The sequence below is a fragment of the Cupressus sempervirens genome, chromosome 4, assembly GCF_028749045.1.
Source record: "Cupressus sempervirens isolate cs-2001-9-10 chromosome 4, ASM2874904v1, whole genome shotgun sequence".
In the NCBI taxonomy this organism is placed as follows: domain Eukaryota; kingdom Viridiplantae; phylum Streptophyta; class Pinopsida; order Cupressales; family Cupressaceae; genus Cupressus; species Cupressus sempervirens.
In genome coordinates this window covers 748,022,969-748,038,563 of record NC_143121.1, presented here as the reverse complement: position 1 = coordinate 748,038,563, position 15,595 = coordinate 748,022,969, and the positions used below count along the sequence as shown (strand labels likewise).

At 34.2% G+C, this 15,595-nt stretch overlaps 1 protein-coding gene across 2 annotated transcripts in view; it reads left to right on the top strand.

Moving 5' to 3' along the window:
• The first annotated feature begins 860 nt into the window (after positions 1-860).
• Positions 861-15,595, top strand: part of ARI2 (RING/U-box superfamily protein) — a 51,995-nt gene continuing 37,260 nt past the window's right edge. The window contains exons 1-6 of one of the 2 annotated variants that reach the window (XM_089826747.1): positions 861-1,383; positions 3,645-3,677; positions 3,860-4,139; positions 4,259-4,739; positions 5,618-6,166; positions 6,279-6,475. In XM_089826747.1, the coding sequence (XP_089682873.1) occupies positions 1,276-1,383; positions 3,645-3,677; positions 3,860-4,139; positions 4,259-4,739; positions 5,618-6,166; positions 6,279-6,475 (1,648 nt within the window). In that variant the 5' untranslated portion in view covers positions 861-1,275. The remainder of the gene's footprint in view (positions 1,384-3,644; positions 3,678-3,859; positions 4,140-4,258; positions 4,740-5,617; positions 6,167-6,278; positions 6,476-15,595) is intronic. The other variant, XM_089826748.1, reaches the window with a different exon arrangement.

Here is a 15,595-nt window from a genome sequence, read left to right as displayed (position 1 = left end):
TATTGCTTCTGTATTGTTACTTTGATGTTGTATAAACTTCAAAAAAAAAAAAGTTCAGTAAACTTTGTAACATACTAGGCTAATTTCTCTTGGGTTCTCGAGTGGGGCGTTACATTCTATGTCTTTATATACTATATTAAAGCCACTTTCAACCAAACCTTACTTCATGAATCAAACACTCAAAAAACACCACATAAGAAAATACAAGATTTTTAACTATTCACAACACATATAACATACAAAGCTCATGGATGGACTTTTTGGTGTGCACACCTTTTCCAATTAACCAAACAAACTAGTATATCTTTTTTTTTTTTTTTTGGATAACAAAGTCAAATGATGGGACTTCATCAAAAAAACTTAATAAAACTCCAACAATAATCTTTGGGATCATGTGGGAAACCCTAATTATTTTGGGGGTAGAAACCATGTCTCATATGCAAAACCCTAAATTTCTGAGGTACAAAAAATGTCTCAAGTGTGAAGCCTTGTAACTTTTCATGACCCATTTAATTTCTTTCAAATAAAACTTTAAGTTTTTTGAAAAGATTTCTAGAACAACATTCTATCATATAAGGACCTTAAAATTAATCCCTATCTAGAATTTACCATAGATATATATTCTTCTTTAAGCAAAGAAGGTAGGAACTCGAGAGAGGAAAAAAGAAAAAAAGAAGAAGAAAAAGATTAATAAAGCTTTAAGATTTTTTTGATTCTCACAATATTAATAATTCTATATTTGAAAAAATCTAATTCTTATCCTTATTTTAACAAATTTTAATTTTATAAAAAATATTGAAAATAAAAATTAGAAATTAACTTTAACATTGTTAACTAATAAAAGCTGATCTTTTTCTTATAAAATTGAACTGAAATGGATGATAAGTTGATAAGTAGGGACATGTAAGTTCTTATAATTTCACCATTTCAAGCCCAAACGCTTCCTGGTTGGACGCCAAAATTGTTATATTGCTAAGATGGTTGCAATTTGAAATCCGAGCGAATTGAAAAAAATAAAAACAAAATATGCGAGGCTCGTCCAAGAATAACAGTTGAATTTAGTGTACTGAAACATTTTTCAGACAATTTGCAGGTAACTCAAACCGTCATTCAGAGGATACTCTCCTTCTGAGAGGGCTTTTAAAATTTGGCGAAAATTGGTACATCGGACCATTGCATTGTTACCCTGTGAATTTGAAACCCTCGTGCTACCAAAGATTTAGTAGGGCTGCTAAATTTAGCTGGGTTTTGGTCAATTCCGGTCTTTTTCCGGCCATGGATGACTACATGAGCAGCGATGATGAGTATGATAGTGATGCCGAAATCGACCACGTTGACGATGTCGAAGTTAGTTGTGCGGCAACTCCACCACCTTCCATCAAGGTAATGCAAATGCTTGTTTTTATTTATTTATGTTTTTGCCATTCAGCAATTTAAATACTGGTGACATGCTTCAATTCAATTGAAGGGTTCGGTTTTCTGCTGCGCTGATTGAAAATAAGGAAGCCATTTTGATCCAATACATTATTTTTATGAAACTTGCTGTCGGTTAAGTAATGTAAAAGCATTTAAAAAAAAAACTTCATCAATTTATTTTTGATTTGTTGTTCGATTCCAAGGGTTTATTTTGTTGTTTTAATGGTGCAAAACGTGGATTTCTTTGTTGTTCTTAGGATCTTCCGGCTGAAATTTTGAAACTTATCGTTGATTGTTCGTTAGTTTGAAGTCGTGGTTTTGATTGAGTGATTATTTGAGGGTATTTTAATGTCGTAGGGTGTGGTGTTGAATTTTGGGTTCAAGTTTGTTTTGTGCCCTAGTTTTGTGCATCCTTCAATTTTTACCCTCAAATTTGGAAGTTTCAACATTCTTTATGGTTATGGTTTTGTTTGGCGGGGTTGTTCGTTGGTTGGTTTAATTTAAAGATGTCGGGTCTTTTAGTAATTTGTTTTCGGTAATTATCAATGTGTGTTCATGGGTTTAGTTTGTTTTTATGCTCTAATTTTACTCTGTTTTGCAAGTCTTACTTGCAATTATGGATTTCAAAACATGTATGGAACTTTCGACTAGCTTTGTCATGGTAGTTTCTCGTGTTGGTAATTGCTGTTTATGTTGGATAATAATATTATGTAGTGTTTTTAGGTAGTTTTCTTTTGGCACCAATTGAGTTGTTAGTATAATGTGTGAATGGTGGAGTTTGGTTTTTCTGTTATAAAATTTTCATCCTGCATCTATTGCTTTGATCAACTTGTGAGCTTGATTTGTTTTCTGGTTCTTAGCCGAGTACTGTGTTTATGGTTTTCTTCATTGCAGCATGGGGTAAAGATGATGTGTTCTTTACCGCAGATTGGGATTGAACCACGATTATATATTTAGAAATGTACCCCATATTTTAATACCCGCAACCTTATTTACCCTGATTTTCACACTCGACAATCTTGGTGACATGTCCTCCAAGTTAACAATCACTTTATCATGTTGTGGGGGCTTCAGTATGGTTACTTTCTGTACTAATCAACCCCTATGCTGCAAATGCACTGCACCCTGGACCATTCATTTTGGAAGTTGAATCTTGTTGCTTTGTCTGCATATTTGTATGGTACCGGTGAAATTTGCTTGTTCTGCGGCTGTGTTTGGCATTAATGGTGTCAAGTTGCTAATATCTATTATCTTTCAACGAAGAATAGAAGGCCATGGTTTTTGTTGGCTCTTGATCGGTTGGACCATTATCAGAGCATACATATCAAGGATATTTCTATTGTTTTGTCCTTCAAATGGTTGGTTAAAATAGAAATAAACAATGCATCTATATTGATTAAAGAATAAATCAGGTGTAGTTGAAGTTGGAGTAATGTACCATCACCTTTCATTGGGTCTTGGAGTGCATGTGGATTTTGGGATGTATCTTGTGGTCTACTATTTATTGGACACATGTTCTCCTCTTTCATGAATTTGCAGAACATCAGAATTGCAGAATTACTTTTCATTGTCCAATGACCTTTGGGTTTTTTTCTCCCTGGTGGTCTAATGTAGTAAGAACTCAGCTAATATATTTAACTTGCTGTTACCTTCTGGGCAATTTTCCCTTAATCTTTAATGTGACTCAATAAGAGATCATAGTTTTGTTACATGTGTGGTTGCCTTTACTCCATAAGATCAATCTATGAATGCCCGAAAGAACCACCAATATAATCCATAGGAGGTGGTTAGTCCCATGTCATGAATCTTGAGGGGAGCACTGACCGTATTGCCAACAATCTCTCCCTCAACGTTACTTGAGGAGTTTCGAACATGTGACCAGGCTTAGAGAACACTTGTTACATGTGTGGTTGCCGTTGCACCAAAAGATTAGCCTATCAATGCCGATACAACCACTAAACTTATAGAATGCATAGGAGGTGGTTAGTCCCTTGTCACGAATCCCAAGGGGAGCGATGACAGTTTTGCCAACAAGTTTTGCCTTAAAAACTTTAAAACACATATTTGTAAGGATTCTCAACTTCTTTGTGTTTTCTTAAGCCACAACAATACAGTATTCTTTTATGTTACACTTCATCTGTTTGCTTGTTATTGGCAGTTGTCTTCACTTAGAATCCTACATTTTTATTGTTGAGATTAACCTGCTGTCAACTGGTTTCAACTTTCAGGTGATCACAAAAGCATCCTTATTGGCAGCACAGGTACTAAATGACTGTCAAGCTTTTGTACTAAGATTGTAAGGTCTTATTGTTCAAATGTTTATTATGTTTTAATTGCAATTTGGTGTAGTGTTTATATATCGTGTTTGTCATAATATATACTTACTATTATAATCTGAGTTCTAGCATTTAAATGCTTGACCTGATAAATTATGAATTGGCAGAGAGAAGATTTACATAAAGTGATGGAGCTGCTTCAACTAAGGGAGCAGCATGCTCGGAAACTCTTGATTCATCACCGCTGGGATGTTGAGAAGTTACTCTCTGTATTTGTAGATAAAGGAAGTGATAGATGCCTTTTAGAAGCAGGTGTTATGGTTCTAGAGCCAACAAGCTCATATTCTACTTCCCCGCCATCTATTGTTTCATGTGAAATTTGCATGGATGACAAAGTGCAGGAAGAAGTTACCACGATGGAGTGTGGTCACTGTTTTTGCAATGAATGTAAGAGATGTTGATTTCTTTTGCTAAGATCTACTGTATTAGGTTCTAATAGTCCCACCAGTTCTATGTCTTTAAAACATTTAAGTAATTGTATGTCTTATGTCTTTGACTATGGTCAGGTTGGACAAATTATTTTGTTGTTATGATAAATGAAGGAAAGAGTAGGCGAGTGAGATGCATGGCACACAAATGCCAGGCTATCTGTGATGAAGATGTTGTTAGAAATCTTGTCAGTGCAATAGATCCTGAACAGGCTGAACGATTTGAGCGTTTCTTGTTAGAATCGTATATTGAAGATAATGGGAAGGTGAAATGGTGCCCTAGTATTCCAAACTGTGGAAACGCTGTACGTGTTGAAGGAGATGTGCACATTGAAGTTGAATGCACTTGTGCACAGCAATTTTGTTTTAATTGTTTGGCTCAAGCTCATTCTCCTTGTTCATGTATCATGTGGGGGCTTTGGGACAAAAAATGTAAGGACGAGTCAGAAACAGTTAACTGGCTAACAGTTCACACGAAGCCTTGCCCTAAGTGTCACAAGCCTGTTGAAAAGAATGGTGGTTGCAATCTAGTGAGTTGCATTTGTGGCCAAGCTTTCTGGTAAGCACAACTAATAATGAAAACCATTTTAGTGGATGTATCACTTACAGTTGTGTTGCAATGAATGATAGAGTAGATTTTTTTGATGTTTAATGCTTCATGCTTTGTAGACTTCTGTAATGTCACTTGAGGATTAGTTATAACTTTATAAACAGTAGTAATGATTGACTGATAATTGCTTAAGCCTGTGAGAAGAAAACATACTGTAAAGTTTGGTGATGATACTGTGAATAAGAGAGAGCAGATTTGCACAATCCACATATATCTTAGAATGTTTCTGGATTCAATTGTGTCAATGATTTTTGCATCATTGAATGCGAAAATCATTGACACAATTGAATCCAGAAACATTCTAAGATACTGTGAATATTACACAGTTTTACCAATATGATGATTTATTGATAAGTGCTTAAGCTTGTGAGAACAAATAGCACTGTGTATTGGGTTGTTGATGTTGTGTATGGTATGCAATTTTTGTATTTGGTACAATCAAATTAGCATGGGTTATGATTTGTTATGTGATCCCATCCAACTTTGTTAATTCCATATAATTTAACCAGAAATTATAAATTATTAAGACTTTCAATTAAGTAATTCAAAAATCCAAGTAGAATGTCTTAATGTCTCTGCTTTCCATGGATAGTAGATGTTAATAGATGTTTCCATCCTGGTTTTAATCCATATAATTTTACCAGAAATTATAGAAAGTTCCAATTAACTCATTAAAAAATCCAATGTTTATTCTCTGCCTTCCAGGGACAGTAGAAGTTATTAGTCATTTCTATCTGGTTCTTACAGGCCATCACTGTATTTTCTTTTGCTAGAATCGTTTTTTAATCTTGGTGCTGATGAAATATTTCTTATTGTTGTGGCTTTAGCTGGTTATGTGGCAGTGCAACCGGTCGTGAGCATACCTGGACTACCATTGAAGGGCACAGTTGTGGTCGATATAAAGAAGAAAGGGAAAAGGAGTCACAAAAGGCAGAACGCGATTTGAAAAGATATATACATTACCATTCACGCTGGAAGGCACATATGGATTCTCTGAAACTTGAAGCAAAACAGAGGGAATCAGTACAGACAACAATACTAGATTTAGAAAAGGCAGAATCTGGAATAAAAGATTACAGTTGGCTAACAAATGGACTGCAGAGGCTGTTTAGAGCGAGGCGTGCCCTTTCATACTCGTATCCTTTTGCTTATTACATGTTTGGAGGTGATTTGTTTACGGATGAGATGACAGATGATCAGAGGACACTGCAACAGAATCTTTTTGAGGATCAGCAACAACAATTGGAGAGTGCAGTAGAACGCCTCTCTAAGTTTATTGAGGGTCCTTTCAATCAGCATGACCCAAACTGCATTTCAGAAATCCGTATGCAAGTTATCAATCTGAGTGTTCTTAATGATACTTTGTGCAAAAAAATGTAAGCTGTTAAATTGGAGCTTATATCGTATACTTATTTTGTTGCTGTCTTGTAGAATTGTCTAAAATCTTGTGTTCGAGGGTCATCCTAATGTTATGATTTTTTCTTGCAGGTACGATTGCATTGAAAATGAGTTATTGGGTTCTCTACAACTGACAACACATCATATTGCTCCCTACAATTCTATGGGTGTTTTGAGGGCATCAGAGCTAGTAGATCATAGAGACCCCGATCCAAGTTCATCAAGTACTAAAACTACTTTAGATGCCGATGTGCATTTTAAAGCATCTTCAGTATCATCAAGAATTGGTAAGTCAAATCAATCACAACTTTCAGCGACAGTTGTAAGGTCCGTCTGAAATTGTGACAATGTTTGGTCTAAAGCTAATCTTATGTAAATTGTAAACCTAGATCTGGATTTTCTACAAGCATTGAAAAAACCTAAATATAATGAGATAATAAAATTGAAGGAAATTCACAGATTCAAAAACTATTTTGGAAATATCAAATAAATTTTGTTTTGTGCATTTTGATGTACTTTTTAATGTACTTATATGGAAAGGTATTGTTAAATTTTGATGTCTGTTCATCATCTACATATACATGGGTTATATAAATCATTTCACACTTTATTTGTAGTACAAATTAATATTTTCTATGTGACAGTTAACATTGAGACTTCTTGGTACCTCCCATACAATTTCTTATCTATTTTAATCAATCTTCACTATATAATAGGTACCATTGGTAACTTCTTTACAATACCTAAATCTTCTATTCAAATTAAACTTTCTAATATGTGACTTAGCGTTTGTACTTATTGATATTTTGTGTTCAAGGGCAAGTTTGAACTATTTTACTGTTTAGGCTTGTCATTGGATACCATGAGTTAGATTGAAAAGCTTTTATCCTACAAAGCTTGAATGTGCATGGAGGATCGCAGACTGACTAGTAGATGGTTGTGTTATTGTTTTTTCACTTTTGGATCTCTTATTTCAAGGTGCAATTAGTTTCTTGCATAAAGTCAGATTTAGAATATTCTTTTTCACTGCATGGTTTAATGCTAATGACTGCTAAAGAAGACAATATTTTGTGGTGCAAACCTCACTCCATACTCTTCATTTGTTCAAGTTATTTCCACTTTAAGAGTTATAACAAAACTTTATTATTGGTGTTATTCTTTTGTTCATGAAAGTTTTAAATCCAGATAAAAGTGTTAAGAATAGAACAGGGCTTAGGGCCCGTTTGGCAATGGGAATACAAGTGGAATAGGCATATGCATATTTTGAAAATTTGAATTCTATGTTTGGATGCACCAAAACAGAATTGGAATAGGAATCAAATTGGAATACCTATTCCAATTTTGGCCCAAAAATTAGCATTTGCTATTCCACCTAAATAGGTGGAATTGGAATACTTATTCCTATTCCAATTTTTTTAATTTTAGAAAACATAAATTTTTGAGTCTGTGAATTCCGCATCAAATTCTGGGTGAACCAAACAAGAATAGGAATACGTAACTCCATTTCCTATTCAAGAATAAGTATTCCAGAATAGATATTCCTATTCCCATTTTTATATTCCGGCAGCCAAATGAACCGTTAGAGAATTAGATATTAGTTTGCCTTTCTACATTAAAACTCTTTGTTTTTTTTTGTTTTTGGTCTACTCTCATCCATTCTTGTAAGTCTGCAAGTATGGTTTCTATGTCTAGTGGGGACAATTACAATGTTCAGAAGAATTGAAACTGCAAGCTCAAGACCTATGGTAATTCCAAGTGATGCGGAAGAGACCTGAATTTGGATGATAAATGGAAGGAGGAAAACACACAGTGGATATAGAACTGAAACATGTAGTTCTTCTTTTCTCTCTGTTGTGCATCATTTTAAATCTACCTTCTCTAATGATACATATGACCAGACTTGAAATTTGACTGTTACCCTTACCTGTATTTGAAAAGTTTATGATGGCTTAATTGTATAAATGCCTTTAATTTGATGTTTTAAGAAAATATAAATTAAAAACATTCGTAACTTATAAAGTTTATATAAAATCATTTCTATTTAAATAGTCAAATAAACTTATTAAATATGAAAAAAAATCTAAATGTATATTTACGCTGTAGGTGTTTATTCATTTGAAATAGAGGAGCTAAAATTTCCATCCAATGGTAAGAAATTGTTCGGAAAGATGACTACCATCAAAACAATCTCAAGCAGGATTTGACTGGGGTGTGAATCATGTCTGTTAAAATATTCATTTGCTAATTTTCTTGTCAGTTCTGCCATCCATTTTAAAAAGATGCGATGAATGGATGTACCTGACTGGTTTAGATTACCTAATAAATATAAATAAATTATCTAATCAGCTGCATTTTGGTCTTTTATGGCCATTTCTCTTTGCACTGTCAGATTGATTATGTATCTGTTCAATGCCTCGCCCGCTCATTTTACGTGCACAATCTATTGTCCGCCCTTTACTTTCCACCAAATAAACTGAATGGTTTTATTTTCCACTGAGTCTTCTTAATAATTAATGACATAAATATGAATAAGTTTTTAAAACATTTTTCAAACTCCACTATCGCTCAATTCTCAAATACTTCATATTCATCTTCTTTAATCATTTAACATTATAATATATATTTTGGTTTTTGTGGTTTGTAATTCTGTTCATATGCACTTACAGTTTAGGTTATGTTTGCACTAAAATATTGGAGAATATTCAATTTACAATGCTATAAGTAATCAAGTATGTTTATTAGTATTAGAGAATTAAGTATTAACATTAGAAATATTTTTTTATTTTATATAAAATATTTAGATAATGAAAATTATTCTTCACATATAAATAAATTAAAATAAAATTTTAAATAAATTTTAACATGTAAATCTAATTTCTATTTATATTAATCAATTTAAATGCTTGAGAAAAATATAAGATAATTTAGCTGAGTATATAATTTTTTATTTATATAAAATAAATTTAGATGCTTGAAAAAATACAAAATAATTTAGATAATGAAAAATTAAAATCTAAAATGTTTTTTTAAAATTTATATTATGTTTAAACTATTATACTATATTTTTGTTATAATTTTTTTTCCACTTCTACATAAAAACATGAAATTCTTAGTTTGGGTATCAAAATATTTTAAAATGATTACATAATAAAAAATATTTGAACTTTATTTAAAATGATTCAATTTCATATTTCTTACTAGTTTATGTAAGTTTGGTTTTTCTAGTTTTCATATAAAAATAAATTTTTGCTTTTAATTTTCTACATAATTTTAATATGAAAACCACTTCAATTCCACTCTCTTCATCACCCTCGCATCAACCACTCTACTAACTTATCTGTTCTTCCTCCATTGGAAAAGCTAGTTGTGCCTAAATATTCCTCCTGGAAATTGAGGTTTCTCTTTGATCGGAGAAACATTTCCCTTTCTGCGGGCACTTTGATCCAGAAAGGCCCAGCAGTTTTTCTCGGAGAGAAGCAAAATTTGGCCATGTCTTCAAAACATCATTGTTGGGGCATCCAACTGTAGTAATGTGTGGCCAAAAGGGAAATAGCTTCATGCTGTCAAATGAGAATAAGCTGGTGGTCATATCATGTCCCAAAGGCTTACTGAAATTGCTGGGTCAGAATTCAGTTGAGGGGAAGAGTGGAAAAGAGCACAGATTTGTTCGATCTGCTTGAGGGGGCTTCCTCAGCCCCACAGCCCTGCAAATTTATCTGCCCAAAATGAGTTCCATAATCAAACAGCACATACAACAAGAGTGGGAAGGCAAGGAAACCCTAAACTTGCTGCCTCTGGTCAAGAACCTTGTTTTTAAAATCTTCTGCAGCTCGTATTTTGCAATAGAAGAGAAATCCACTCTCAAAAGCCTGTTTACGCTGCTGGAAAACCATCATTGTGGCGAGTTTATCACTTCGGCTTGATATTCTGGTGACTGGGTTGCACAGAGCTCTGTAGGCATGGGCTGAGCTCGATAAGTTGATCCAATATATAAGTTATTTTGATGTGCTTGAACCTTATTCTTTGTTATCTCACTCTCATCTCTTCCAAGAAGCAGTGAACCTGGCAGTGAAACAGGGTGCCCATCTACTTATCATTTAGTGCAGGGTTGGGGATGATGAGGATTCAGCTCAGAGGAGTCTGTCCTAGCATAAGCCTCACTCAAGAGAATCACTAAGGATTTTGGTGGAGGGCTATAATGGCTTCTATGACTATGACACATTGGTGGCCAAGAAGCTTGTTGTTCTCTCCAATGGTAATTTGGAGAGAGAATCCTTAAATTATATGGTTTTTGATTGTTTGAGATGAGCAGTCATGGTAATGTCTACTGTAACTTTCCTTCTGTGAGGGGGAGTCTGTCCTAGCATAAGCCTCACTCAAGAGAATCACTAAGGATTTTGGTGAAGGGCTATAATGGCTTCTATGACTACGATAAATTGGTGGCCAAGAAGCTTGTTGTTCTCTCCAATGGTAATTTGGAGAGATAATCCCTAAATTATAGGGTTTTTGATTGTTTGAGATGAGTACACATGGTAATGTCAACTGTAACTTTCCTTCTGTGAGAAAAGAATCCAAGTAAAATCTTAACTTTGAATAAAAGGGTGTTGAAAACTTGAAGGATTCAAGGTCAAATGTAATTAGCTGAAACTGGTCCCACCCACAGTCTTTTATGTGTAACAATGGAAAATGTTATATATATCATTCAGTTTGGTGAGAAAAAGGGGCAGACAGCAGAAGTGAGGAGTTTATTTACTGAAGTATGTTCAACTAAGCTCATAATACCTAATATGAGTTTATCTTGTCACTGTTTATTGATAAGGTGATGCGATAATTGGAGTATAATGGTAATCTGTAATTATGGGGGAGTGGACACTTCTGTTTTCTAGTTGAATACATGGTCTGTCAAACAACTCAACTCCCCATAATTTTTGTTTTGGATATATAGTTTGGGTAAAGAGTATTTAATTTAAATATTAATATAATATGGGGCTGAAAAAAATCTAAGGAATGAAGATGACCATACATATAATATTTAAATCCCCATTGCATCCACCTTTTCTCCTATTCTCTTCTAAAAAGTACTCTTCCCATAAGCTTCTAAGGGAGAATAAAACACTCACATATAGTTGTTAATAAACAATGCAAATTACAAAATATATTTTAGCAAAACGGTAAAGAAAAAAAAAATCTGTACTTCTAATTATATAATTTGTAAATATATGTATAATTCTCTTTGATTATTAAGTAATATAAATGAAATAAAAAGGTTGCAAATAAAAATAATAAGAGCAAATAAATAAATATTTCGAAAATATTTGATGAAATATAATAAATTTTATACATATATGTTTATGTCATGAAATCAGTAGGTGTGAAAATGTTCTATAATTTGGATAAATAGGAGCTTTTCCTTTACTATAAATGTTTACCTATTAAAAGAAGAAATCATTGAGTTTGTCATGTGTCGTCGAGAGAGAGAGATGTTAAACATTTACATCCATAATATTTTGTAATCTTTTTATTTTGTAGACATTTTCTAGAATGGGTGGTCATAATTTTAATAATAATGCATTTTTTTAAAACCCATTATTTTCATTGGGAAGTTTCCATAAGGCTTCATTTTCTTGCCTTCTTGGTTCAATAAATATTCTATCTTGAATGCATGCATATATTTTGTGTGTTAAGGTGCGATATATGCAAAGCAGTACAAGGAAATGTACTTTTGATATAATAATGAACGTGCATCCTTGTTCATCAATATTGTTGATGCCAATTGTTGCTCTATTAAGTGACTAAACTTTTCATTTATGAATGGTTAAGTTTTATACCATTTAAATAAGAACATAGATGATTTGACTGGTAGAGATTTATCAATCCACTTTCCATTAAATATATATAAATTTTATACATTTTTTGATATGTGAGGAACTAAATGGGCATTCTTAGATGCAAGTTTGGTTAATGTATGAAGCTTTGTTGACAAATTAAAAAATTGACAAGGTGTGGAGGTATTCATCACTGAGGTTGTCTCCTGAAGGCGAGAGCGTCCACTTTGATGGTGCTCTTAAATAGAATCCTAATGATTGGACAAAATGAACAATTTGGGTATGTAGAGGCATTATAGACACATGTTTGCATGAGGAAGAAAATACAAACCATTTTTTGCTTAGGAGTGAGTCTACAAACCAATGCTGGAAGAGCATAATGGTGAAACAATTCTGATAAAGCTTGCTTTCACTAGACATGGATTTATTTCAATCATGGCTAACCCTATAAAGAAAAGTGCTATTGGGTAGTATTGGGTGACGACTCATTGTTATTTGGGAAATGTGGAAGGAATGCAACAAAAGGATATTCTAGGATAAAGCCATGACCAAAGAGGAGCCGGTTACCAAAATTGAAACATCTATTAGGTACGTGGTCAATAATGTGGCGAGAAAACAAAAACTTGGAACATGAAAATTTCAAATTGGGATGGAGAGGTTCATGAATCATGGCTATGCTGAAGCTGCCCCTTGTTTATAGGGCCATGTGGGTTGATCTAGCTGTTAATTTGAGAAACGAGGGATTATGTAAATTTTGATAGGGCTTTCAGAGGCAACCTTGGGATTGTGGTATCGATTGTGTTTTGCAAGGCCATCATGGTAGAATTTGGCTACAAAGACTAAATATTTAGGATGAGGGACAAACAACAAATCTAAATTTTAGATGGCTCTACATTAGGTTGCGATGTGCTCAGAAAGACAATGTAAGTAAGATACACTAACAAATGCTCCCTTGTGAACTTTTATGTGATTAGACAAGGGCAAACCTCATATTGGAGATGGGAAGTGGCTCTTTCAAATTTAGAAATCAATTAATGAATTTATGTAGTTCAGGATAAGCCACATGTATATGTAAGCAACTAGGGTGGCAAATGAATTGGATCCTTGGTGGTGGGTACTGTGGGGAGTCAGTCAAATAAATGATTACAAAGATAGGTAAGGAGATATATTGGGAGGCAAATGGAGGGTGAATGGACATCATGGGAAAAGATGGCAAGCCTATGATTTGGAAGAAAATTAAAAACAAAGGGCTGGAGGTGTTGGGAGTTTCAGGATGGACGTTTGTGACTTAGTGTGTTGATTGCTATTTGAGAGCTTGAACTTTTACCAAATTTCATAAAGTTTTTGGAGAAGAAGGCACGATGAATACATTAGCTAGGTTCTTGGCCTTTGTCTTTCATAGAGGCGAGTGTAAGGAAATTGTAGCAACTTTGTGTGAGATATTGGTTTTGAAGTTCTTGGGAAGATTGAGGACATGTTGAACAATGTGGAGGTTGGGACCAACAATCTTTTGTTGCAAGACATTTTATAGTCATAGGTGCGAGGTTGATAGATGTCCACCCATCTTCTTGAAGGGTCTGATAGAGCTAGTAAAATTTTGGACAATTGCAATAAAGAGTGTTCTCTTTTTGACAATTTTTTTAGAGTTTTTGAGATGTAGATATGATGAAGGAGGGCTCAAAGGTGGAAGAATCCGAAGTTTGATGGGGTTTCAATAATTGCTGACCATAGCGAGTGTGGGTCAGATTGCCCATGGAAAGTTGGTAAGGCGGTTCAACTGATTAGCGTAGAACCTACAAGTGGGTAGTTTTGGGAGTGGTAAAATATGATCTTTTATTATTTTGTTGATTGGGACACCCAATTTTGTCATCTCATGGGTTTTTTTTGGTGGTTAAAGTTAATGATATCAATACAACTAGATCCCCATTTGGGTTGCAGGGGCAGATATTACTAAATTTAGCCAGCGCTACTGGGACATCCGTCTCCAGACCCCTGGGATGCATCTCGGGTAGTGGTATTCGTCTCTTGTCTTGGAAACATCTAAGGAGACCTAGTGGACACTTAAGGTTTGGACAATGACATGTCTTTTGTTGAAAAAAGCCAAGCAAAATAAAATAAAATAAATAAAAACATAGCAATATATATCATAGATTTCTGTTTTTTGTTTTTCGTTTGCGTATCAGCATTTGCCATTAAACTATCAATATTTTTGGATTTCAATATGTAATGACAATCTAATATGAAACATTGAAATATGTATTGTGACTTTTGAACTTTATACAATGTCATTTAACATTTGTGTGTTTAAACTTAATATTATTTTTCTGTTCTAATAAAAAAAACTTTATTCATGACTTGTGCCGATGTGTAGCAATTTCAGCTAGCAAAAAAATAAGCAAAAGTTATTTTCCTTTTTTTGTCACTTATGTCTTCTATTTTGTCCTAAAAGTGATCCTATTTGCTAGTTGTGAGAAGAATAGAGGAAAAGTGAGATAGGAAGGAAAAGAAGAGGGCATTGTTTTGCAACTAATAGGGAAGAAGAGCATCAAGACATTCACAAATCACATTGGGGAGGGTATAGGTGGGTTGACCAAGCAGACATAGAGGCTAATGTTGTGGCTATGGTAGAGGGGGATAGAGCATGATTAGGCACCCATTGTTGATCAAGGTGGCTCCTCACATGTAGATACTATGGCTTGTTAGTCATCCATAGCTTACCTCTGATGCCTTTACTGGAGGCAAACAAAATATTTTGAGGCTGAGGCTGAACTAGAGAGCCTTAGCCATAGACTTGTTTTTGTTTATACATATGTTTGGGAACATTTGGTGTCATGGATTTCATGGATTTTATATACATTTGACAAAATTCATAATTCAGCTACGATTTACGTTTGTACTTGTATGATCAATTTAGCTTACATTTGATTGTTATAGTGACTTTTAACTTTATTCCATTGTAACATGGGGACTCACACCCCCTCCCAAGCCTCGAAGTACTCGTCCCTAACACGTCCCCCGCACTGGGTAGTTGAGTACCCAAGTAACCTCACCTCCACCATTTCATAACCATGCCGCTGCTGGGATGAGTGCCTGCATTTCTATTTGAATTTTGATTTTTGAATGTTACTATTGGGTATGTAATATTTTACTATGTTGAATGTTGAATGGTTCTAGTTCATGTTGCAATTTTGCTATATTTGAGTATTTAATTTGGTATGTTCTGCTGAAACATCGCTTCATAACTAGCATTTCAAGTTCTATACATATACTATACAACACCCCTACCTACCCTATCCAACACTTGCTGTTGTCCCCTGGTTGTCCCCCAGCTGTTCAGAAAATGAGGCCCATTTTCCTCTCGTCTTGGAAACTTGTCCCAATCTCACCTCGTATTGATGTACCCTAGTATTGGTATAACTCTGCTTTATTCAATAATGGGTGCATGAAACAAGCTTTAAATCTCTAAATTTCAAGGTTTTTTCTCATTTTGCCGAGTTGTTGATGTATAATAGTTGAGTTAGACTTCTCTAGTCCGAGCTGAATCCGAGTCTAGGAACTATGAGAAAAATTTAACTTATTGGC